This window comes from Agrilus planipennis, unplaced genomic scaffold (genome assembly GCF_000699045.2).
Source record: "Agrilus planipennis isolate EAB-ADULT unplaced genomic scaffold, Apla_2.0 scaffold32, whole genome shotgun sequence".
Taxonomy (NCBI): Eukaryota; Metazoa; Arthropoda; class Insecta; order Coleoptera; family Buprestidae; genus Agrilus; species Agrilus planipennis.
The window spans coordinates 453,634-479,408 of NW_020439506.1; the positions used below are offsets into that span (position 1 = coordinate 453,634).

The following is a 25,775-nucleotide window of genomic DNA, read 5'->3' on the forward strand; positions in this document are numbered from 1 at the left end:
TAAAATTCAACAACACAGTGTTATTATATAATTTTATTTTCCACATTTTAATCTTTTGAAATTTTGCAATCAATATTATATCTGATATTTGTCAACATTTTTAAGGTTGTTACGACATGCATACAAATGAAGTTAAAGAAAAGCGTTTTAAAAATTACTAAAACAATTTAAAGACTGAAAAATCATTTAAAAATAAGCCAAATATTGAATAGATTCGACATTTACTTTATACAAATAAGACGTCAAGATTTTCAGATACTTTTATTTAAAAAGCAGCAATTGTTTCGCAACTTTTGGCTTCAACAGAAATCGTACAGTGGTGAGTACTCGAAGTCTGATGCAGCCATGATTCTTTGTTACTTTTAAAATAGAAGTGTATGAAAATCTTGAAATATTATTTTTATTTTAATAAAGCAAACCTTGATAATTAAAAATTAGGACGGCGCCAGTCATTTATGCGAATTGATTTTATTTCAGCTTTTGCTCTATACAACCAATTGTTAATTAACGTTAGTGCTATTAATGTTTTTATATTTCCAGTCCGATGGCAACACATCTTTTTTGCGAGCAGCAAGAGCTGGCCACTTGGACAAAGTGCTTGAACATTTGAAGCAAAACATCGACATCAACACAAGTAACTCTGTAAGTGTTCGAGAATTTTAGTTATTACGTGTGGGTGTGATTTGTTTATGATCACACGCGCAGCAAAATATATCTACTAATAACTTTTTTAAAAACCAAACAAAGTCAACGCAGAATTCGCACATTTGGTCACCTTCGAAAATGGATTTAAATTTACGTATAACGAAATGATATTTTATGATAAGCCATTAATATTTTCAAAGTTTGAAGATCAGCTTAGGTATAGAGATATCGAAGATACACTCTTCTTGATCATATTGCGTAAGAATTTATCTAACGTTTCTGCAACCGAATACAGACATTTTTTGTTAATTATTCAGCAAGTGGATTTGCGTTTTTGGAGTCGCTAAATATGATTTTAAATTTTAAGAATTCAAAGTGGCGGATCCAATATAGCAGTAAAGTAAAAACTACCCCTATGATAAGTGACGCTTCTTACTCCGGGAAAATCGTAAAACCTTGAGTTCAGTTTTTCGTTCCTTTTATCTAAAATATCGTGCTACCACGTTTCAATTAGGTTCTAGGTGCTGCGATCATCTTTAAGCAGCCATATTTAAATTTTTTCTAACAATTTTACAAGGCTGGTGTCAGATTATGAAAGATTCAATTATTTTGAATAGTCAATAGCTTTTTTTTTTTAATTATTTTGCAGCTTTTGAGACTTCTTTCAGAAGACAAATCGATAAACATTGAAATGGTGTGAAAAGAAGTATGCGTAGATGCATCCTTAAAGTCTCATATCTCTGGAATAAAGGATAGACTTAACTCCAAAATTGTAATATCTTATCATGAACTACCATTTAGTTACAAATCCATACAGGCGGTTTTTGTGGTATCACTTATTAAAAACAAAATGTGTTTAATTAAAATCATACTTAGGACAAACTTCCTGAAGTGTTGGGAAATAAATATTGTGCTAGCTTTCTTAAAAGGGCATGTTATAAGTTATAATGTTCGAGAAATTGACCCTACAGCTTTTGGTTCGTTAAAGTATAAGAAATAAACCTAAATAGAATATGGGCCGTGTATTTGCATTAGAAGTTATACTTCTATTTACGTATGTATTTACTTATTTAATAATTTTAACTGATTTCTTAATTCAATAAAACCATCACCTTTTTAGAGGTTCAGTTTATTTAAGAGTTTTGATTTTTTCGACTTTTTAGGCCATTGTCAAGTGTAAATTCATATAAGAAAACATTTATTTAAATAGANGTGTCCGCATGAATTATTCAAATAATTTGTTTTTTAAAAAGATTTACTTACTACAATCGGTGTAATATAAAATAAATTAATCGGAAATACAAAATGCAGCTATTTTCGTGTAGTTTATTGCAAAAGTGACGCACATAAAATATTCACCCCAATCTGCGCGACGCACACTATGCACCCCTTTGTGTATGCACCCCAAAATAGTGGACAAGTGCAATGGTATAATTATCTTCTTCGTTAGCTTTGAATATAACCCATGTTATATTGAGCTGCATGTTCTCCCCTTCGCTCAAAGCAATAATATTCACGTAACATAAGGCAAACCTTTATTCACGAGACCATTGTTGTTGACAAATGATGACATTAGTTTTAAATGCAAACGGTTAATATCTAATCTAGTAACTTTTAAAAATAATAGTCTGTCAGTGTGGAAAAAAACATTGTTAATATATGTATCCTAATAACTAAAACGATGGTTAATTGTTTTCAATAATTAACCTAACCCTACTATTTGTTTATCATCAAGCAGATTATATATTATACCCAAACTCCAAAATCAACAAAATCAAAATTTAACTTTTGAAGGTCAGACATGTATTTATACTACTAGTTACTATAATAATTGTTCCAAATTTCGTTTGTTTGCGCCAAATAGAAAATGCGCGTCACATACAAACAGATAGACGCCGGGGTGGTTCCCCGTAATTCCCTAACTGCAATAATCCGTTTTACTGATTTCAGTACTGAACTAAAAAAACAAAAAACAAAAAGAAATGAATCATCACGATTGTTGCTAGTGAGCTAACGCCGGTCCTGATGTATGAGTATGTATACGTGTGAAGGGTAGTTAAAAATTACCCCCACAAGTATCGACAGGATCAGAATTAGAAAATTAAAATGATTGCACTATTAAAAGTAGGTGATATTAAGTCAATCTTTCTCAATACAGAAAATAAATTCAAAATTTGTTTATGCAATAATAATCTTTTCCGATTTTGATGCAATTACTAGAAAATACAACTTGATTAGGTAAGCTCAAGGGTCGAGGTCAAGGGGTAAGGGTCAAGCTCCGCGCAATGACTTTTTCGTACCAATACACATCAATACTAATCGTAAACAAAACTACTGAAAAAAAAATTCATTCAAATGTGTGTTCTTCTAAACGCCTACCTAATTTTTTTCATTTTTCCTCTTCCTATTTAAATTGTTAAAATGATAACACACAACTACAACAACAATGATTTGTTGAATTCAAGATTGACGAGTTTCCATTTAACTCTCTATATGATGACCTCATCATACATCTCTTACTTTTTGTGAACAGTAATCTATTATAGATCAACTTCTATCCGTCTTACTTCCTGTTTCTGCCTCTTTTATGTCTCTAACCAGCCTTTCATGTCTACCAACCTATATGACCTATTTCTTATTTATTTTCATAACCCCCTCTGCTTCCTACTTTTTCTAATACTTCCTCATTTCTAACTTTTTCTATTCACTGTATTTTTAACATCCACCTAGAACACCACAACTNATATTTTATGGTAAGCCATTAATATTTTCAAAGTTTGAAGATCAGCTTAGGTATAGAGATATCGAAGATACACTCTTCTTGATCATATTGCGTAAGAATTTATCTAACGTTTCTGCAACCGAATACAGACATTTTTTGTTAATTATTCAGCAAGTGGATTTGCGTTTTTGGAGTCGCTAAATATGATTTTAAATTTTAAGAATTCAAAGTGGCGGATCCAATATAGCAGTAAAGTAAAAACTACCCCTATGATAAGTGACGCTTCTTACTCCGGGAAAATCGTAAAACCTTGAGTTCAGTTTTTCGTTCCTTTTATCTAAAATATCGTGCTACCACGTTTCAATTAGGTTCTAGGTGCTGCGATCATCTTTAAGCAGCCATATTTAAATTTTTTCTAACAATTTTACAAGGCTGGTGTCAGATTATGAAAGATTCAATCATTTTGCATTCAAGTCAATAGCTTTTTTTTTAATTATTTTGCAGCTTTTGAGACTTCTTTCAAAAGACAAATCGATAAACATTGAAATGGTGTGAAAAGAAGTATGCATAGATGCATCCTTAAAGTCTCATATCTCTGGAATAAAGGATAGACTTAACTCCAAAATTGTAATATCTTATCATGAACTACCATTTAGTTACAAATCCATACAGGCGGTTTTTGTGGTATCACTTATTAAAAACAAAATGTGTTTAATTAAAATCATACTTAGGACAAACTTCCTGAAGTGTTGGGAAATAAATATTGTGCTAGCTTTCTTAAAAGGGCATGTTATAAGTTATAATGTTCGAGAAATTGACCCTACAGCTTTTGGTTCGTTAAAGTATAAGAAATAAACCTAAATATAGAATATGGGCCGTGTATTTGCATTAGAAGTTATACTTCTATTTACGTATGTATTTACTTATTTAATAATTTTAACTGATTTCTTAATTCAATAAAACCATCACCTTTTTAGAGGTTCAGTTTATTTAAGAGTTTTGATTTTTTCGACTTTTTAGGCCATTGTCAAGTGTAAATTCATATAAGAAAACATTTATTTAAATAGACGAATTTATTTGGAATTCCGAGTATTTATTAGACTGTTGTACAGATTATAGGGTTGTTGTTGATATAGATATCTATTATAGGGGTATTCAGAGAAATATGTTGTTCAAAAGAGTATTTTCCAACTGTTTTAAAACATCTAAACATTTAACTTCATTTTTTTACATTTAGCAATTTCACATTTTCTGTATTTATATTTATTTATTTAATCCAACTAACAATTACATGTGTCACCATAATCACTGAACCGCCATGATCAGGGCCATCAGTTCCGATCTCGCGCTCAAACTAGCAACGTCCGCTCTAACTCGTATCCTTGTTGCTAACTTCATATTTTCGAATTCTTGTTAGCTTTCTAGTTTTCATACTTCTAATGCTTAATTACGCATTGCAGGGTCTCTATTTTTACAAATATATTTTAAAAGATTGTTCTACTTCCACTCATAATTTTATGGTATTATCGAAACTACATCAAAGAATATTTGATTACTAAACAGCTTTGAAGTTGAAGCGTTCAAAGCGGATTATAACCAACCAGGTTAGGTTCATATTTTGTAAATAATTTTAAATATGAGTACGATTTTATTTTCAAGGACATTTTCTGTAATGTATTATACATAGGTAGCTTTTGACAAAACCAAGTTCGAACTTTTTTATCCATAAGTCTCATTCTCATGATATTCTCGTTGGCCATTTTGGATCCATCAGATCTAAATACGCGCTGTCAGGATTCAAAATGGCGAACTCTTTTACAGAGTCTCAATGTGATACTATTCAGTTTGTAGTACTTGAACATTGTTTATTACAAACCTAGAAACCTGTCAAAATAAACAGCGAAAACAAAAGTGGTGTACCAACAAAACGCAGGTTACTCTACGCGTATTTTTAGACATGGAATAATGAAGTGGGAATGTTGAACGTTGTTTTATGTAATACACGCTCATTTGATTCGAACACGTTGCCCCGCGACTACTAAAAAGCAATCAAACGGATATAAACGTGCGCAAGTAATTACAGATACCTACAATATAAATGTCTATTGATAACACGAACCAGGAGCAACTAAAACATGAAATGTCAACCTCTTAAACTTGATGCTAATTAAGGCTTTGGTCAAATGCCAAAATACTGCATTGTACACAATGCAATCAATACAATCGATTAGATATAATTCACATACACTAAATTACTAACTGCTTTATTTTATTTGTGGTGTCATTGTTAATAAACAATCGGATTATAAAATTCAACAACACAGAGTTTAAAAAAATTGCAGGATTTCTTAGATATTAAAGTGAATTAATTTTTAAATTGCTTTGTATAACTACAGATAACCTCAAATTAGTGAGGAAAAAAACTGTTGCTGCTGTCATGCCCTCGGCGGGAATCGAACCCGGGACCTCGGCTTCACACCCCATTGCACTACCACTAAGCTACGAGAGGTGACAACAGCAACAACGACGATCTTAATACATTAAAGTAAATTCATTTTTAATACTACAGATAACCTAAAATTAATGAAGGAAAATTGTTGCCTATAGTATGAGAAAAAATTACCATTTTAAATGTTTAACGAATCAAATACAAAACTCCAACCGTTCGCAAGAAACGAAAGCTTCGTTTAGTTCTTTCTTAGTACTCTCTTCGGAGTAAAAACAAATGCTTCCGAATCTTTAGAAATAGATAAAATTAAAAACTATAATGCAGACTTACCGTTAAACAATCAGATGTAATTAAGTAGTTGACTACTTTCAAACATGCTCAAATTTCACCCCTCCCGCTAAGTTTAACTTCTAAGCTACCATTCCAATAAAATATTTATTGACTTATAAATTAAATTTTCAAAGCTTCCACATTGTCCATTAGAGTTGTGTAAACTAATGACTTTAGATGACCTCATGGGCAATAATCCAGGGGGTTTAAGACCTCGGGCCAAGCAACCTAAGTGTGGTTCTAATTTTCAGCAGTTCTTTTAGACTAAAAAGCCTTACATTAGCATTTAGGTAAAATATTGTTATTAGCGTGCCTTGAAAAAAAAAAACAAAGCGGATTTCCAAAAATCATTAAAGGACAAAATATTCTTAGACCAATACAGGGAATAACCTTTTCAAATTTTGTCAGATGGTCACTAAACTGTATGCCGCTTTTTATCAATCAGATAAATTATTCTCGGCAAGGAAGTGTTTCAACAATTCCTTTGCAGAGATTGTTGACTTGTATAATATCTATTTCAGAATGGCTTGAACGCTCTTCATTTAGCTTCGAAAGATGGTCATGTGGAAGTGGTAAAAGAATTGTTAAGTAGGGGCGCAGCAGTAGATGCGGCTACCAAAAAAGGTAACACTGCTTTGCACATCGCATCCTTGGCTGGACAAGAAGAAGTTGTTAAACTTTTGATACAAAGCAGGGCATCGGTCAATGTACAAAGTCAAAATGGATTCACTCCATTGTATATGGCAGCTCAAGAGAATCACGACAATGTTGTCAAATACTTGCTAGCAAATGGTGCTAATCAGAGTCTGGCTACGGAGGTAATAAAATGGAGAGAGTTAAGAAAAATATCTTGAATTATAAGAGTATCCTTTGTTTCAGGATGGATTTACTCCTTTGGCCGTTGCCATGCAACAGGGTCATGAAAAGGTCGTAACGGTCCTTTTAGAAAACGATACTCGAGGAAAAGTGAGACTTCCAGCCCTACACATAGCAGCGAAAAAGGACGATGTTAAGGCAGCCAAATTATTATTGGAAGTGAGTTTTATGGCAGTATTCCTTAAGTTTTAACGGCTGGTGTAGATGGGTTCCAAGCTTTCACAATAGTCCATAGAATATTGCTTTTCCAGACATTTTGGCATTCTTTTGTCATTCTTCAGAGCTAATTTGTAATTATAATTGCAACTCAATCTCAACCAACTCGAAATGCAAAATTCCATGGACCTCGACAAAAGACTTTGGAGAAAACTTTAGAACCAACTTTTATAATATATTACCAAATATATGTTCAAATTAATCGACAAATCAACTTTTTAGAACGATCATAATCCTGACGTTACCTCTAAGTCTGGATTCACTCCGTTACATATAGCTTCGCATTATGGAAATGAAGCGATAGCAAATCTTTTAATTCAGAAGGGTGCCGATGTTAACTATGCTGCTAAACATAATATTTCACCTCTTCATGTAGCTGCCAAATGGGGAAAGACAAATATGGTAGCACTTTTAATAGAAAAAGGGGCTAATATTGAGGCGAAGACTCGTGACGGTCTAACGCCGTTACATTGTGCCGCCAGAAGTGGTCACGAGCAAGTTGTTGATATGCTTTTAGAAAAAAGTGCACCCATAAGTTCTAAAACCAAGGTAATTATCATTTTGAAAAATACTTTCTATTAGTAAATTACGACATCCTAGCATTACGTGTGTTTTTAGAATGGTCTTGCACCTTTGCATATGGCAGCACAAGGAGACCATGTTGATGCTGCACGTATTCTTCTTTATCACAGAGCTCCAGTTGACGAAGTTACTGTTGATTATTTAACCGCCTTACATGTTGCCGCCCATTGTGGACATGTCCGAGTAGCTAAACTGCTTTTAGATCGAGGTGCTGACGCCAATGCTCGAGCGTTAAATGGATTCACACCTTTACACATTGCTTGCAAAAAGAATCGCATCAAAGTTGTAGAACTGCTCTTGAAGCATGGAGCAAGTGAGTATCTATCAGCTCGTAATACTTCTGTAACTGCGAATGTCCGATATTAGTAAACCTTTTGATCCAGTTTCGCTGGTGTAAGTCTAAAGTTGTTTAATTGTGTAGGTCTAAAATTAGAAAAGTAAAACTAATTGTGATTATTAATTATATTAAAATAATTCGAAGTGGTCGGTATTCTGTCGAAACTGCCAGACGCGGATTGCGATTTCGATCTTCTGTTTGTTCTGTTCTATTGTTGGAGCATACGTAATCCTAAAATGTAGCATCGTACTACAGATGGCGTTTACCGCGCCATTCGTGGTATTTTCAAAAACGCATTAATTATATTATTGGTACCAATGCAATAATAACAGAAAGTTTACTATTTAAAAATAACATTGTTTAAATGACAGCCTTTTTATTAACGACACTGTCCAAAATCTTTCTCAGAGTTTTAACGATTTTTCTAAGAAATTGTGGAGGTGCAGAAATCAAATATTATTTTTTCTTCGATATTTTCTATTAAATCCCATAAATTTTGAAGATTGCTATCGTAGAAGATACTTTTAACATAATTTTGCATGAAAAATCTGGTGAAAGTAAATAAGTTCCGAGGCGCAAACTCTTCGTGAAATCACCTTTCGAGGAAACCAAAAGGTGATTTCACCTTTGGCCACTAAAGAAACCTTTTAGTGGCCTGCGACGTGGTTTCGTCTTGATGAAACCATATGGGCAGATTATATGCAGTTGAGAAGCAAAGAAATTACGTATCGTTGTCATATGACGTTCAGACATCTCTGTCTTTATAGTCCTAAAAAAAAAGTGGTCCAATAGTGCAGTTAGTTGACATAACGACGCATGCATATATTTTAAGGCTATGCAACAGATGTTGCTGGGACACCACTAGGCTCGTCTCTGTCCAAAAGTAAAAATTAGAAATTTTGACTATTGACATACTCGTCTAAATGGACGTGAGCTTCGTCGCTGACGAAAATATTTTCAAATTTATTGAAATTTAACGTTACATTGATATAAGTTATTGCACAGTCTGAAATTTGGGAGACTTGTGATGCAAATCCGAACGCATTATGATATGAGATCGTAGTTCTACATAATTCCACTTGAAAGTCATGCTTCATGAGACTCATCCGAGACAGCCGCCTTGTAGAATTACGAGAACAACTAATTCGATTTTTCCAGGAGATTTTGCTTTTCTTGAACAGTCATGATTAATGTCATCTATTGTGTTTTCTCTAGCGTTAAATGTCCGGATACACACAAGTATGGTTGCTTTTGCTGATCTATTCAATGTCTAATAAATAAAATCATAGATCAGGAATTAAATTTTCCAACCTCAAACGAATAGCTTGAGATATTCATCTTAAGGTCGTCAGTCCTAAGATTGGTTGGACACGCACCTCCACTCTTTCCTATTCTGAGCTAATTTTCGCTTTTCTAAAACTAGAACAACCCACATCCTTAACTATTTGCGAACAATAACCTAATCTAGGTTTACCTCTACCCGTCCTAACTCCTGCTTCTGCCTCTAATATGTCTCTGAGTAGATCTTCATGCCTGAGAAGGTGTCCTACCAACTTATCTCGCCTATTCCTTATTGACTTCTATAGAGTCCTCAGTTCTCCTATTCTTTCTAATACCTCTTCATTTCAAACCTTCTTTGTCCACAGTATCCTCATCATTCGCTGGTAACATCACATTTCGAACGCTTCTAACCTTTTCCTTTCCGCCGCGCCCACTGAGATATTCATCATCATCATCATAGGGTCGTCAGTCCTAAGACTGGTTGGACACGTACCTCCACTCTTCACGTTTGGAAGGCTTCTAACCTTTTCTTTTCCGCCGCACTCACTGTCCATGTTTCGCACCCGTACAACGCCACGCTCCAAACATACATTTTTAACAACCTTTCTCGAATTTCTAAATTAACCGTTCGCGAGCATAAAAGTGACTTCTTTTTTATTAAAGGCGACACGACCCTGCGCTATCCTCTATTTTATATCCCTACTACTCCTTCCGTCCTGACTTATCTGACTTCCAAGATACCTAAAATCAGCCACTTCTTCTAATTTTTCGTCTCCTATCTTCATATTCGCTCTTTCCCTACTTTTTCTTCCCTTGCATACCAGTATTTTAGTTTTACTTTTATTTATTTTTTTGAGATATTACTGAGGTTTATATGAATGAAATTTTAATTGGTAACATTGGTACCTAATCTCATTTTATGCCTACCTGGAACTTTTATTTGTGTGATTTGCAGCAGAGAACAGATTTACAAGTCGTCGTTGCATATGTTAACACTTACTGGTATATCCTTCGGACATTTACAGTAACACATTGATACAAAAAATTAAAGCACATCCTTTTTTATAAGATAAAAACTAATCGTAAAATCAAACTGGAGTAACATTGCCACCAGTGGCAGCAGACAGACGAACAATTGAGATATTTCGGTTTAAAAATATTGTAGAAAGACGTACAAACAAAAAAGAATAAGGCTGATATTATAAAAATTCGGTGTCGCTTCATTTTTTTGCTGCAGCTATAAATCAACTTTCGTTTTTATAAATATACCTATAATATCAGATGGAACATGTTTAAAGTCTTTTTCTTAATACTCAGGTATTGAAGCCACTACTGAAAGTGGATTGACACCTTTACATGTTGCCAGTTTTATGGGTTGCATGAATATCGTCATATACCTGTTGCAACACAACGCGAATCCTGATGTCCCAACGGTCAGAGGGGAAACACCATTACATCTCGCAGCTAGAGCAAACCAAGTGAGTCTATTTTTTCAATTAGACTATTCTTGTTATTACAGTACGTTTTTGGTAGTTACCAAAGAAAATATTTAATCGAATTAACATCCAAATCACACATTTCTTTTTTACAGACCGACATAATACGAATCCTGTTAAGAAACGGGGCAAACGTTGATGCACGTGCTAGAGAACAACAAACGCCCTTACACATTGCTTCGCGTTTAGGAAATGTCGACATTGTAATGTTGCTCCTTCAACACGGTGCTAAAGTCGACACAACGACAAAAGATATGTATACAGCGTTGCACATCGCCTCAAAAGAAGGACAAGATGAGGTATCAACGTTCTAACTTGAGTGCATCCATTTTTTGTTATTACTTTTCTTTTACAGGTCGCTGCAATCCTTATCGACAACGGTGCATCAGTAAACGCTGTCACAAAAAAAGGTTTCACCTCGTTACATTTGGCGGCAAAATATGGTCATATTAAAGTAGCAAAATTACTGCTTCAAAAAGAAGCGGCGGTAGATGCTCAAGGTAAAAACGGTGTCACACCTCTACACGTTGCGTCGCACTACGACCACCAAAACGTAGCGCTACTGTTGTTGGACAAAGGTGCGTCTCCTCATGCAGCTGCGAAGAATGGTCACACTCCTCTACACATAGCGGCGAAAAAGAACCAGATGGACATCGCCAACACTTTGTTAGAATACGGAGCGGACCCGAACACGGAAAGCAAAGCGGGTTTTACGCCCCTGCATTTAAGTGCTCAGGAAGGTCACGATGACATGTCGTCGCTTCTTTTGGAACACAAAGCGAATCCTGATGCTCAAGCAAAGAACGGTCTAACTCCTATGCATCTTTGCGCACAGGAGGATAGAGTTCCTGTTGCAGAGGTTCTGGCCAAGGCTGGCGCAGATGTCGATTGCCAGACTAAATCAGGATACACGCCTCTTCACATAGCTTGTCACTACGGCCAGATTAATATGGTTCGATTTCTGATAAGCAAGGGTGCCAGTGTTAAATCAGCTACGAATTTGGGATACACTCCACTTCATCAGGCAGCTCAGCAAGGTCATACCCTTATAGTTAACATCCTTTTGAAAAACAAGGCGCCTCCTAATGCTGTCACGGTGGTAAGTACAGTTCAGATAAAACTTTGACTTAGAATTACATTTTTCCTAGCAGTACAGACGTGATAGTCTAGAGGTTCAGGTCACTGCTTTCGGTTATATTGCAGATTGCGCTGATTTCCTTGGATAATTTAGACATGTGCTAGGGAAGTAATATTATTCTACAGATAATCCTCCACTTCCCTTTTGCCATTATTCATGTTTTTCTTCCCGGCCACCACCCACACATTCCCGCGATCATTAAGAGGAGGCTAAAGAGGACCTTCCGCCCTACCCTCGGCTTTACACCACAGTATAAGTCGAAAAGACTATCTACCCACCACCATTAGATGGTTTAAATGAATCATTCAAAAGTTTTTTCTTTCTGAGGAATACATCTACTCGATTGACGCGAAGTTTTTATAACTTCCATGAGTCTAGATAATATAATCGGAGCCATAATTGCGATTTTGTTGGTTGTAAGCATTTGAGCGTCAAAGTTTAAACCACTCTATTGTTTGAACCGTTAATTATATATATTTGCATTCCTAAAACTTTTGTTGAAAGTTTCCGCAAAAATTGTCCGATTTATTTTCATTTCATTTAGGTTAGGGGAAGTGAAAAAAGTCAAAAAAACCATCTAATGGTGGTGGGTAGATAGTCTTTTCGACTTATACTGTGGTGTAAAGCCGAGGGTAGGGCGGAAGGTCCTCTTTAGGCTCCTCTTAATGATCGCGGGAATGTGTGGGTGGTGGCCGGGAAGAAAAAGATGAATAATGGCAAGAGGGAAGTGGAGGATTATCTGTAGAATAATATTACTTCCCTAGCACATGTCTAAATTATCCAAGGAAATCAGCGCAATCTGCAGTATAACCGAAAGCAGTGACCTGAACCTCTAGACCATCACGTCTTTTGGTTATGCAGAGGCGGGTAGGTACAATGAAGGTTACAGGTTAAAAAAAGTAAATTTTGCAATTGGACCATTCAAAATCAGTCAGCCAACTATAAACCATTATATAAACATAACACTTGAGAAAAAGAAAGGAATCAAACCAAAAGTTCACCAACTGACACTGGCATACATTGCTATGCGAAAGAATTCTTTTTTATTGGTGTCACATTGTTTACATTCAATTAATTTTCATTGCTTTTTGATCAATTTGGTAGCACTTGATATGTGGTTAGAAATCAATGAGCTGAAGCCATGCATTTGTTCTACCGTAGAGAAAGCTGTACGTCATCCGTTGTGGCACAGTCGTAATTCTATTCTTCTTAATTGTCTTTTCTCTGTACATTCCGTCACCATCTTCCAATCATAGCATAAACGGAAGTGAAAATTGTTCTCTTTTTCTCATTCCAGAACGGTCAAACTCCGTTGAGTATTGCTCAGAAACTGGGTTACATAAGTGTAATAGAAACTCTGAAAGTGGTTACAGAAACAACAGTTACAACCACAACTGTAACCACTATCGAGGAAAAGTACAGGGTTGTAGCACCGGAAGCTATGCAAGAGACGTTCATGTCGGATTCCGAGGAAGAAGGAGGTACGAGCTGTTTGTTAAAAATCCTTGCAGAAATAAATTTATTTAATGTGCACATTTTGCATTTGAGAATCAATTGTTTTAAGATTTTTATTTGTAGACACACTTTGCATGACGTTCTGTTTTTGGTTGCTTTACTGATCTTTATATTTTTAATAAAGCATATTGTTTTAATTTGTTTTTTTTATTTTCGTTTGTTTTTTTCGTATTTTATGTTCTGCTTTTAAAGTATCCACGGTTGATTTGTACTATTATCCCATGGTAACATTTTAAAATCTTCCATATTGTTTCGTGATATTTGTAATATTTTTCTAAAGCTCGTCCCCACAATAAATAGGCAACAGTTCGCAGGATAATTGGACAATAAAAAAAATATATGTGAAACTAGAGATTCGTGTGGTTATGTTGAACGTTTCGTCAATATATATGTGATTTCATCAAAAATTACCTAAGAATGTAGAAATAAGTTATAAGCTACTGATTATGACTTGACTAATGTTTGATAAGGTTCCTTTGTGATTAAAAATATCTTTTTGTCAAACTGTATATAATAGAACAGATGTGAATACTTCGTAGACAGCTTCAGCGTGCTGATGAGATCCAAAGAGATAGATTTTTGAAAAACGTTTTATTACTAACCGCGAACTCTTTTTCTTAAGAAAAGTTGCTGAGGAAGTCAAAATTGTTGATGAAATGTTCAACAGATTCATATAGGATCTGTAGCTTCACTCACCTTTATTTTATTATCTACGATTATGCTACGAACTGTTAAATAATTGTTTTACTATTTCCTATTTAATCCCATTAGTAATAATCTTCTGCTATTATTGTTTGTAACATACAATTAAACAAAAACCAGCTTGAAACAGCATACACTAAAGCAATAAAAATTTGGTCGTTGTCTCTACATACCTAATATTAAATCATATACTTAAATATATGTTATTTCGCTTTGCTTGTGCGTACAAATATTGTAATATGTAAATGTACATACCTAAACTAAATCAAAGTATAAAATAATTATAAGGAATAAATTATTGCAAACGCTTAAAATATAAAATCAATTTGTATGCTGACTAAAGGAGGAGATATATTGGACGATGGATATGCCCAAGCGCCTCACGAACGACACGTTTATCTGCCATATTTCAACGGTACCACTCTGACTAGTAAGTCTTGGATTTTAAAAACCAAACGGGACACAAACGCATTACCTACATATACATTATTACCTGTCTATCACCAAACGCCATTACATTGTAATTTTTAAGTTACTGTGTCATTACGATTACTTTGCCAGCTTTTTTATTTCCCAAACAATCGAAAACGTTCTCCAAATTGTATCAATTCTGCGTGATACGTGCACAGTCAATAATGATAATTTTGTTTGTTTCCAGGAGAAGACACAGTGTTAGCCGATCATGCTTATCGCTACTTGACCGCTGATGAAATGAAGTCATTAGGAGACGATTCTCTACCGATCGATGTGACAAGAGACGAAAAAATCGATTCCAACAAAATGGCAACCAGTGCTGACAGCAATACTCTACCCCCTCAAGCTATAGATGAGAGCATTAGTCCTCAGCACATTAACCAGGACTTTATCGATTACGCGAGGAAATACACCGCGGATAACATGGACATCTTAAAGCAACCAATCAATATCGGGTATGATCAATATTGTCATAAAATTATTAGTGTCGAAATTTTAATATTCTAACTTTCAAAATCGTCCCTTTTGTTTCAATAAACGTTGCGACATATTTTTGAACTTTTTTTATATTTTAATGCTGCTTTAGGAAGCTCCATTGGAAGAAGTAAGTTTAGATTTTTAAAATTTTACATTCGTCGGTTTGACATAGTTGGTTTTCAATTTTTGAAGTGAAACTTCTTTACGCACGGTAGGGTAAGTTCGTTTCATGCGGGTTGCTATGTAACGAAATTATGCAACGCATTTCCCCCGCTGCCTGTCCCTATGTATGCTTAGATCTTTAAAACTACGTAACGGATTTTAATGCGGTTTTTTTAATAGATAGAGTAATTCAATAGGAAGGTTTATATGTATAATACATGAGTAGAGAAACCCTGATAATTTTAGAGGTTTGTAATGTGATGTCGTAAATAAACACATTTTCTGCGTTTACATTGCAAACGCTGACTGAACCCTACGAGATCAAAATAATATACTACAGTATTGTACCTACACCTTAAAAAGGTCTACAAAAAAGTCCGTGATGGTATATGTCTATCTCTTAGGGGTAAATCACAATAACCATTTTTTATCCTTTACTTTTTACGAGAAATAATGGCTTATTTACGAAGCGATTTTAAGCAATACAGCATTAATCCTTATCTAATTAAGTACTTTTAAATACATTGTGCATTTAATATAGATCAATATGGCCCTTTACAGCATGTAATTTAAATGAATATTTTCGAAGATATTACAGACTTAAAATGCAGGGACATAGCGGTTGCGGCGGTACCGGCCGGTTTGCATTGTCTAATGACAAAAAAAGCTGTGATTGTTGTATATAAAGACATTCTATAGCATATTTACTATCAGCATTGCACCCGTGCGAAGCATAGTGTACAAATAGTACCATTAAACCAATTCCTTAACCCCTATCCCGGTATGTTTGTGTGTATGAAGAAGTTTCACTTCAGTAGCGTGTTGTATAATTACACGTTGTATTTTTTTATTTTTAATGTGCAGCTTTTTGGTTTCGTTTCTGGTGGATGCACGGGGTGGAGCGATGAGAGGTTGCAGACACTCCGGCGTAAGAATAATCGTACCTCCCCAATGTGCCGCTAGTCCTACAAGAATCACCTGCAGATACGTCCGACCTCAACGGACACCCCATCCGCCTCCCCTCATGGAAGGAGAAGCTTTGGCCAGTAGGGTTTTAGAACTGGGACCGGTTGGAGCTAAATTTCTGGGGTGAGTTTTTCCCGTTTAAAAACAGTAGTTTGATATCAAGCAGTGGCGGCTGGTTAGTCATCCAAATGGGAAGTCAAATTAAAAAAAAAATAAAACCCAATTATGGGATCTATGTATTTTCAACCTTACTTATGAAGTCTATTTATAGGAACTATAGATGGATTCGTCTTTTCTTTTGTGCCGCTAAATAATCAATTACTTTGTCGTTAATATTGGAAATGTCTTTTCAACTAAATCCTGATTAATTGAAGCTGATCATGTGTAAAACAGAAAAATATGCTTTTTACTTTTTTTCGTGCTTCAAAACTAGCACAACACAACTTTTTATCCACATAGATAATAAAAAACGTATTTTTTACGTCACAACTGCAAATCCATTCAACTAAAGAGTACAAAGATTCCTTGAAGTACGGATTAATGTCCTTACACTTGTTTTTTTTATTAATACTCTATGAAACACTTATAGAAACTCAATAGTGGTTAATATATGTTTAATAAATTAATGTGAAAATCTATTCAATATTTATCCATCATAAATTACCTCAAGTCAATGAGGAAAAATTGTTGTTGCTGTCACACCCTCGCCGGAACTCGATTTCGATACTTTTGGCTTTACGCACTAATGCTCTGACTACCAAGCTACGTTACGAGAGGTGACAACAGTAACAACGTTGAAACGTACTAATTAGGTCACGGGTCCGCCGAACTGATCAATATATATTAATACTATATGAAACACTATAAAACCCCCAATGGTGGTTAATTGATTGAAAATTAATTCAGTTTTTATCCATTATAAATTACCTTAATTATTACTGTTGTCATCTCTAGTAGTTTAGTGGTCACAGCATTGATGCGTAAAACCAAAGGTTCCGGGTTCGAGTCCCGGCGAGGGTATAACAGTAGCAATAATTTTTTGTTGTTGACTTGAGGTAATTTATAGTGGCTAAAAATTGAATTAATTTTCACATTAACTCTTTTTTATTGTTTGCGTTGGATTTACCTTTAGTTTAGGCGGTCCATGTCTATTCATTTCAAGTCTGTTTTCATAATTTTGAACCGCTTGAATTTGAAAAATTAGAGCGTTTGGATACGTGTATGTGACGTCGCTTAAAGAAATACCAAACTATCTATATCGATAATTTCCTAACCAAATCGGTTCAGTTTCGTATCGGGCTGTCGACATCATTGCATCACTGCATGGGAAGTATATAATTTCCTTTCCTAACTGCCAAAGGTTTTCTCCTTAAACCTTAAGAAAATTGTAATCAATTTACGGGTGCAGTCCAAAGGTGCTGATGTTAGAAATTGGGGCGGTGCCAAAAAATCACTGACGCGTTGGCGCTCGTGTTAAATTAAGAGATCAATAAACAGTAACGTTGGTTATCCTTATCACTTTAATTTTTTAATCAAAGCGATATTGGGATTAGAAGTACTTTATTTAGAAAACCACAGCCGGCGTTTCGCCCAGGTTGTTGGTTTTCCTTAAAGTTAATTTTATTTAGTTAAAAATGTAGTGCTGATGCCACTAAGGGTTTTATTTATATAATGTTTTGAGTAATTCTTGTTCATGGTTGTTAATCTTAAACTATGTACCACTTAACCAAAATCCATCACCACTACATTTTTAACTAAATAAAACTAGCCTCGAGAAAGCCCAAGAACCTGGGTGAAACGTCGGTTGTGGTATTTTAAATAAAGTACTTTAAATCCCAATATTGCTTTGATTAAACAAAAACTGAATACAAAATAGAGGAAGAATGATCAATAGTTATCACTTTAATTTATGAGAAATCGTCTGCTTTTTATTGAAAAAATTGAAAAACTTCGGTTGTATATTGCTTTAAAATTAGGCCTACTGATATTTACTGTTAACTGCAGTATACCATGTGGAACTGAATAATATACTATATTAATACCGATCAGGCAGTACCGAAGTTAAGCAATGCTGCGGAGAGCAGAGACGTAGCAACAACCTGAGCGCCCGATAAGAATTGATGTAATAGTCGAGTCATGTTAGGAGTTTCACCTCGGAATGAGAGATAATAAGCTCTAAAGTTGTTTAAGCCTTTATTTTGGGATTCTTAATGTTTTGTCAAGTCAAGGATTTCGAGGTCAAATCCACTTTCTTCTTCGAAATCGCCTTGATACTATGAAGCATTGAAGCCATCGATGTTAGAGGTAAATCAGAAAACCTGGTACTGTTGTGACAAAAAAGCTGATATCTTCAATGCTAAATTGGTATGTTTACGGAATACAAAATATCATGAGTATTACTTTCTTAAGAATAGTATTCCAATAAAATAAATTTGGATATAATATACAATATAGTACCATTCAATAAATAAATAATTAATCAACGATAAAATAAATGATACCCTTCAAGCTCTTCTTAAATTAACCGTCTATGAAGTTTTCCAGTTCTTATCCACTGAGCTATCACTATGAAATTTACTTTTTATGTGCAAGGTAAAGAAGCACAACACATCGGCGCATATGCCCTAATCTTTCAACGAATTTCAAATTTTCACTTTCAAATTGAAAGCATCTGAAAGTAAGTGAGAAATAAGAAAAAAACTTATTAATTATTATTCGATTACATACTAGATGGCAGACTTAGTTAATTTGGTCAATATTCAGAACTTGGTATGTTTGCATACCAAGACAGTAGTGCCTTGGTACATGGTACGAATCTTGAAAAACCAGTACATATACCAAGAAATTGGTATATCTAACATCGCTGATTGAAGCACGCTAGCGGGTTACACTGGCCACAACCGAATGAACATTGCAATTCTAATTTCCTATATCTGCAACTGCAGTTGCAAAATATTGTGTTCAGTAGTTCATTTGGAGCTGGTGATAATATTGTCGTTGTCGGTTCCAGGAGTTCATTTTGCAGTACCCAAATCCATTTCTTGAATTGTAAATAATTCCCTAACCAAGTTTGAATTTGATGGTATACACGATTGATATGTTGATTACCGGGACTCACGGTCGACTTTGTGCTAAGCGCTGAGCGTTCTCCGCGTTCTACCTCAAAAACGGTTAAGCGTATAAAAAGAAATTTCAACAAAATTTGTGGAGAATTTAATGCTCTACAATTTTCATATTAGATGCAAATTTTATTGATATTTGTGACCATTCACCTTGAATATCTTAAGACGTGGACACGAGATGTTATGTGACTTGACACAACTTTTGGAATACCAGTATATAGGTTTGTACAAATTTACAGATTATTATCTCTCGTTTCGGGATCGACCCTCTTTATTCATTAAATATGAATGTACTATAAGGAAAGATAACTATGAACGCAACGGGAAACCACTCTAAATTGGATTATGGCCCTTAAAGAAGTAGTATTTCGTAGTGTTTGGTAAATGTCTGTGCAAGATCTAATCAAACAATACAAAATATACTACAGTTAACAGTAGATGACTGTAGATGACGATACATATATCACAAGTTACTTAATATTAACTTTTGTAACTTATATCTAATAATTTTTATTGTCTGTCTTAGACCTGTCATTATTGAAGTTCCACATTTTGCGGCTCTTCGCGGAAAAGAGCGCGAAATTGTCATACTTCGTTCGGATAACGGAGAGACCTGGAGGGAACACACAATCGAAGCGGCCGACGAAATTATGAATGACGTTCTGAACAAAAGCTTCGAGGAAGACGGTAATATTAATTACCATTATAAAATAAATTATCTATCTTTCATATATTTGTAATGAATCCATATAGACTTAAACCAGCTGGAAGATCCTAGTTCTGGGAGGATCACAAGAATCGTGACCAACGATTTTCCTCAATATTTCGCAGTGGTAACACGAATTCATCAAGAAGTACACGCCATCGGTCCAGAAGGTGGTATGGTATCGAGCACCGTCGTGCCTCAAGTGCAAGCAGTCTTCCCTCAAGGAGCCCTCACCAAAAAGATAAAAGTGGGCCTGCAGGTAAATTTGTTTAAGCCTCGTAAAGGTATTCAAGGTGAAAAGTTGAAAAAAATCAAAGTTAACCACATACCAAAAAAAATGCGGTGGTCTTTGATATGGTGAATCTCTTTTTCGTCGGCCAAATTAAATAGTAAACAAACAAAAAAAGGAAAATAGAAAGAACCGTTTCTTTGAATCGAATCGATAACAATTAAGTGTTCATTAAATGATACTGCGTATTTTTCTATAACAAAAGCGATATAACTATATATTTTTAATACCCGAGGAATTACTTAACTGCTAAAAGCTAATTCGATTTGATTTGACTAGTTACGAAAATTAACTAAATCCTTTTAGAATTTAATGCATTTTATTGTTAAGAGAGTTTATATTGCTAGTTGTTCTATTGTTCTTACCTACATTCTATTCTATATAGGGTGTTTCGTATGTATGCATGTGCTACTGATTATCAAACAGAAACTATTTTCTATTTTCTCAAAATGAGACAATAATAAGCAATTTTTAACAAGATCGTGCCGTAACAAAAATTTAATTTTTATAAGTTCCTTGCACGATTTTGAATTTGGATACAAGCTGGCATTTTTAATTGCTTTTTACTAACAATAATATAATAATTAATTAAACCTTTGTCCATCGCTTTATTTACCTTTAAACGAAAAAACAAGAAACTGGTTGTGCATGAAGAAATTCAGCTTCAATTCATAAAGCGCTCGTTTATCTTAATCATTCTTATGTATCGCAATTATTACGTTTAAGAGATAACGGGCACGCAACGTACGATGGGTAGATTGAAATAAGATGAGTAAGTTGGAAATAAATTACAGGTGAGTATAGACATATATGCCGCACTCGCTTCAATGCATAGGCGTGAGAATGCCCCTAGTAATCACTCACCAAAGTGTTAGAATATGTGCATGAAGCAGACAAGGATGTCAGAAGAGCAGTATGTCTGATTCATACCTACAGGTCACGTTTAAGCATCTCCTTCTCTCTCACGCTATTCTCGAAGCGTTGCGTCTCACACAATGCGTTACTAAGTGCAATTGTTGACAGTCAATTGGTATACGTTACGCGACAAACTTTCTATCGGGTCTTTCCTTCTGCATTGCATACATCTCTACAACGTTAGTCTCTGATTATGGAGGGGCGTGTCCACAATCTGTCAGAGTATGTCTCTCATAAGTTAAAGTGAATACGACGATCTATCTACATTCACTTGTAATTTATTGCCGACTTGCTCATATTATTTCGACTTAACTATACCTAATTGCTATTAAGGATAATTATTAATTAATTTTGTGACTAACAAACGTAGTAAATTAGAATTAACAGTATTAATACATATTTATTGTTTAGTCACGTTTTAACATGCAAGTTTTATTAATACGTTAACTTACGATTAGTGATTGTTTTGCCACTAGTTGTGTTTTGCACTTAACTTTTCCATGTATACACTGAGTGCCCAATAAAAATAGTTTACACAAATAAATTTAGTTTCTTTTTATTATCATTACAACTACATCATTAAACAATATTCCTAATATAAAAAAACGACATAACTACTAAATAATATTACTGCATCCATAATAGTTTTGTCGAAGTTTTTCTTCAATAAAAGAAGCACGGTTCGAAAATTATTGTTTTGTTTTTGTTCTCACACGAAAGACTATCTTTATTGGGTTCTTGTTATGAATAATCGCATGGCACTGTCGCTTCTACAATACCATTGCATAATAAAACCATTTGTCATTATGATTTTGGTTGCTTTCGAACCTTGCTTTTTGTGTTGACTTTGATCTGCTCTACCTATGTGCTTTGAAGATCATCAAGTGCTTTAATACATCGAAAATTTTTGCAAAAATATGTTGACTATGATATTTCAAACAAATCATGTTTAACAGCATAAAAATAAGCATAAAAAGGCAATTATGCCTTTGCTTCAATTGCTTGATACCCACTAAACTTGATTAATATATTTTAATCGACGATTGCAGTGACGTAGCTAAATTGCTAAGAGCAAAAAGTAAACTGGAGTCACAAGTTGCATTTTATTTTACAAGTAATGTCTAATTCATTTAATTTATTCGAATAGAATACTGACTGCGATAGACAAAAACATAAAAATAATCGAATGTTTAGTCTTTTAAGTAAGTACTATTATTATTAGCATATTCTGTTTTGAGAGCAATTTTTAACAGTATGTCGTTAGAGAAAATTAGGGAACCTCCAAACACCAACATAACTTTTGGAGATTGGTATGACAAAAAAATGTAAATAAATTGTAGAATCTACGTACCTACTGTAGGAATTTGAAATTATACTTCGTTTACTTTCTTTAGCGGTGTGCCCTTTCCAATGTCTTGGATGCGCACTGGCAAAATCGTAGGTAGGGAGGAAAAAAGTTCATTATACTCTCGACTCTTGTTCATTAAACATACTTTTTCATACAGTACCTGCCAAAAGTTTTGTTCAATCATAAATAGTAGTGGGAGTCGAAAACAAGCGTTAAAGCCTTTAATATGTCTTCAAATATAAATAAACATCCCATTGATATTTTCAGTAGTAAATGGTACCAATAACAGCACATTTGAGCAATGCAATTTTAGTGTGTGGATAAAATGGTCAATTCCGTGGAGTACTGTACGGATTATACCCTCCTCACCGGTTAAGAGTTTGGCCGAGAGTTGTCTCCTTTCTTTTCTGGCCTAGTGCTGTTCTTTTCTACTTTGCGCCGGTCAAGCTAAAGGTCATACGCTATAAAAACTAAACGAAGTATAATGAATTTATTATTATGTTTTTTGACCTACAAATAAATTAATAAGATTGATAATATAATAAATTCTTAGTAAACAGTATGTCGAAACTTTTAAGACATGGATCACGATTTCGAACTTGTTGGTTATCTATCGTTAGCTAATTTTAGAATATCGATCAACCTAACCTCAGAAACCTTCAGTAAAAGCCATCTCTAGAGATTTGCCTCTCATTTTGGGTTTGGCTCCTTTTTAATTAAAAAATATGTACTTATTGAGCCCACAATTAGTCGCAGTTCTCTACAGGTGGCATCTACTGAGATGTCTCACATGTTTGTTAATCTCACTGTTGACCAGCTACGGTGACCATATATTCACATGGGCCCTGGACTGATTCTACACTGCCAAACAGGACCTACTATTTTTACTTAATTTTTTAGGTATATTTAATGACTTCAAAACAACAAGAATATATTTACTAATTAACTAATTTCCTGAAAAAATACGGATAACACAGTCAAAATTAAAAGAAATTGGTTTCCCTCCACATACACGGGATTTTTTCCTTTTTCTTTTAACCTAACCTTAGACAGAACGGTATGGGACATGCATAATCTTTTTATTTTGAAGTAAATTCCGGGCATTTTAAAAAAATTTTACTATTTTACGGGATTTTTATGATAAATGGTCACCCTACGCCAACAGAAGTTCTGATTGGTTGGTATTCCATCGAAGCATTAATGACGTGTTAATGAGAACAAATAAACAAAAAAAAAAGATACATAAATTGTAGGTAACTGTCTCTACTTAAATTCATTTCGTATATAGCTGATTTTATCGTAAAATGAGTCGGAAAGGAGATATTGTCAAAAAACCGCTTTAGGCGCTATTTTTCCAATATGGCGGCGTGAGCGGCAAAAATACGAGGTGGCAAAGTTGAAATTCGAAAAAAGCACATCAAAAATCAATAAAATTACCAATTTTCAAAACTCCTGGAAAATTTTCCAGATAACCTCTATTTTTTGAACCAAATTAAAACTGTCCAGGTAAAACTACCAAATGACTGTATTGCTACTCCAGTTTGCCCTAGCATAGCTACGCCATTTTTAATCCATTAACGTATTCAAATCTCTTAATAACTTTAAATAAATAAACACTTAAAACCCAAAAATTCCACAAGACCATCAGAAAACTAAAACACTTTTCGACTACCAAGGTGGAGTCCTCAGTTAGAGACACGTTTATACCTTATTACGTACTAAAAAATTGAAATGTTTATACACAAAATATAATTGAGTGCTGTGCAACGTATCTAAATAAACACTTAAAGTGAAGATTTTATTCTTCCTAGAATTCGTACAAATTTAAATCTTACCCTGGTCCAAAATTCACGTTCTCCTTATTCGATGGTAATTTGCTATAATGTTACAGTAACAAAAATTGCCATTCATACTTTGTGTTCTTAATGGTATTGTTCGAGTTGTGTAATCGGCGGTATTGGGGAATGAAAAGGGTATTTTCTCAAACAATTACAGGCCCAACCGATAGATCCGGAACTGACAGCGAAGTTACTCGGACATGGAGTGGCCGTGTCGCCTGTGGTAACAGTGGAGCCCAGACGAAGGAAATTTCATAAAGCGATTACGTTAAGTATGCCTGCTCCGCGTGCTCATTCGCAGGGGATGATCAACCAATATTCGGGTTCAGCGCCCACCTTACGACTACTCTGCTCGATCACCGGTAAGTCGCGTGAGTTCAGTTTTTGTTTGGTAAATGTTGTTTAAATGTTACTATCGTGTTTTCGTTGTTCATAGCAGTAACCGCCTCGCATATTGTGCAACAATATTAACCGAAGACTAACAAATAATGTTAATGTGTAAATATTTTAGAATCCTACTGTATAAAACAATCAGATGAAGAACATAAAGTTCTTGGTTACCCATTTACGAAACTGCTAGATGCGATTGGTTACCTAAATAACACGAACTTGAATTCATAACATCTCAACGACAAAAAATCCTATTGCGACGTTAAAAATCCATATATATAAGAAAATGAATCGTACTTTACGATAGTATAATTAGTTTTTGCCGTCCTTTAGTATTTGGGACAATGCTCGCCAGGGTGTGTGATACTTCGATAGAAAGCTTATGAGTATAGGATCACAAAAATCTGTAATCCAAAAGTTTGGGCTCAAATCATGTTACGTCGTTTATCAAAGAAAATAAATTGGATAAGGGTACAACTTATGTCATAATCTAACATAACCTCACCTAACCTAATCATGTACAACACTTTCATATTAATAACTACGATCCCCATGTCATAACCCAACCTAAGTCATTTAGCAATTATTCCTACAACACAGCAGTTTACATATATAATCATGTATATTATTCGTATTATCTAGTATGACAATAAAAGCACTGCTTGGTCCTAACAACAATAGCTCCTGTTATAATATAGTTATACTACGACCATCTTCTCTTACAACCAGGAGCAGCCTTCACGGTCCTAGATATGGACGATCAGCTGGTATACCGATATCCCGCGTGCTGTTCGAAGTT

The 25,775-nt window shown here is 34.6% G+C and overlaps 1 protein-coding gene across 5 annotated transcripts in view; it reads left to right on the top strand.

Annotated features, from left to right (window-relative positions):
• Positions 1-25,775, top strand: part of LOC108735735 (ankyrin-3) — a 139,445-nt gene that overhangs the window by 29,276 nt on the left and 84,394 nt on the right. For 3 of the 5 annotated variants that reach the window (XM_018467853.1, XM_025979202.1, XM_025979203.1), the window contains exons 2-16: positions 541-642; positions 6,668-6,964; positions 7,026-7,181; positions 7,461-7,787; positions 7,857-8,133; positions 10,756-10,916; positions 11,030-11,233; positions 11,290-12,033; positions 13,370-13,553; positions 14,948-15,218; positions 15,350-15,367; positions 16,267-16,491; positions 20,017-20,177; positions 20,244-20,455; positions 24,744-24,948. In XM_018467853.1, coding sequence (XP_018323355.1) covers positions 541-642; positions 6,668-6,964; positions 7,026-7,181; positions 7,461-7,787; positions 7,857-8,133; positions 10,756-10,916; positions 11,030-11,233; positions 11,290-12,033; positions 13,370-13,553; positions 14,948-15,218; positions 15,350-15,367; positions 16,267-16,491; positions 20,017-20,177; positions 20,244-20,455; positions 24,744-24,948 — 3,544 coding nt within the window. Of the gene's footprint in view, positions 1-540; positions 643-6,667; positions 6,965-7,025; positions 7,182-7,460; positions 7,788-7,856; positions 8,134-10,755; positions 10,917-11,029; positions 11,234-11,289; positions 12,034-13,369; positions 13,554-14,947; positions 15,219-15,349; positions 15,368-16,266; positions 16,492-20,016; positions 20,178-20,243; positions 21,892-24,743; positions 24,949-25,775 lie in introns of those variants that run through there. The other 2 variants (XM_025979201.1, XM_018467854.1) reach the window with 2 other exon arrangements.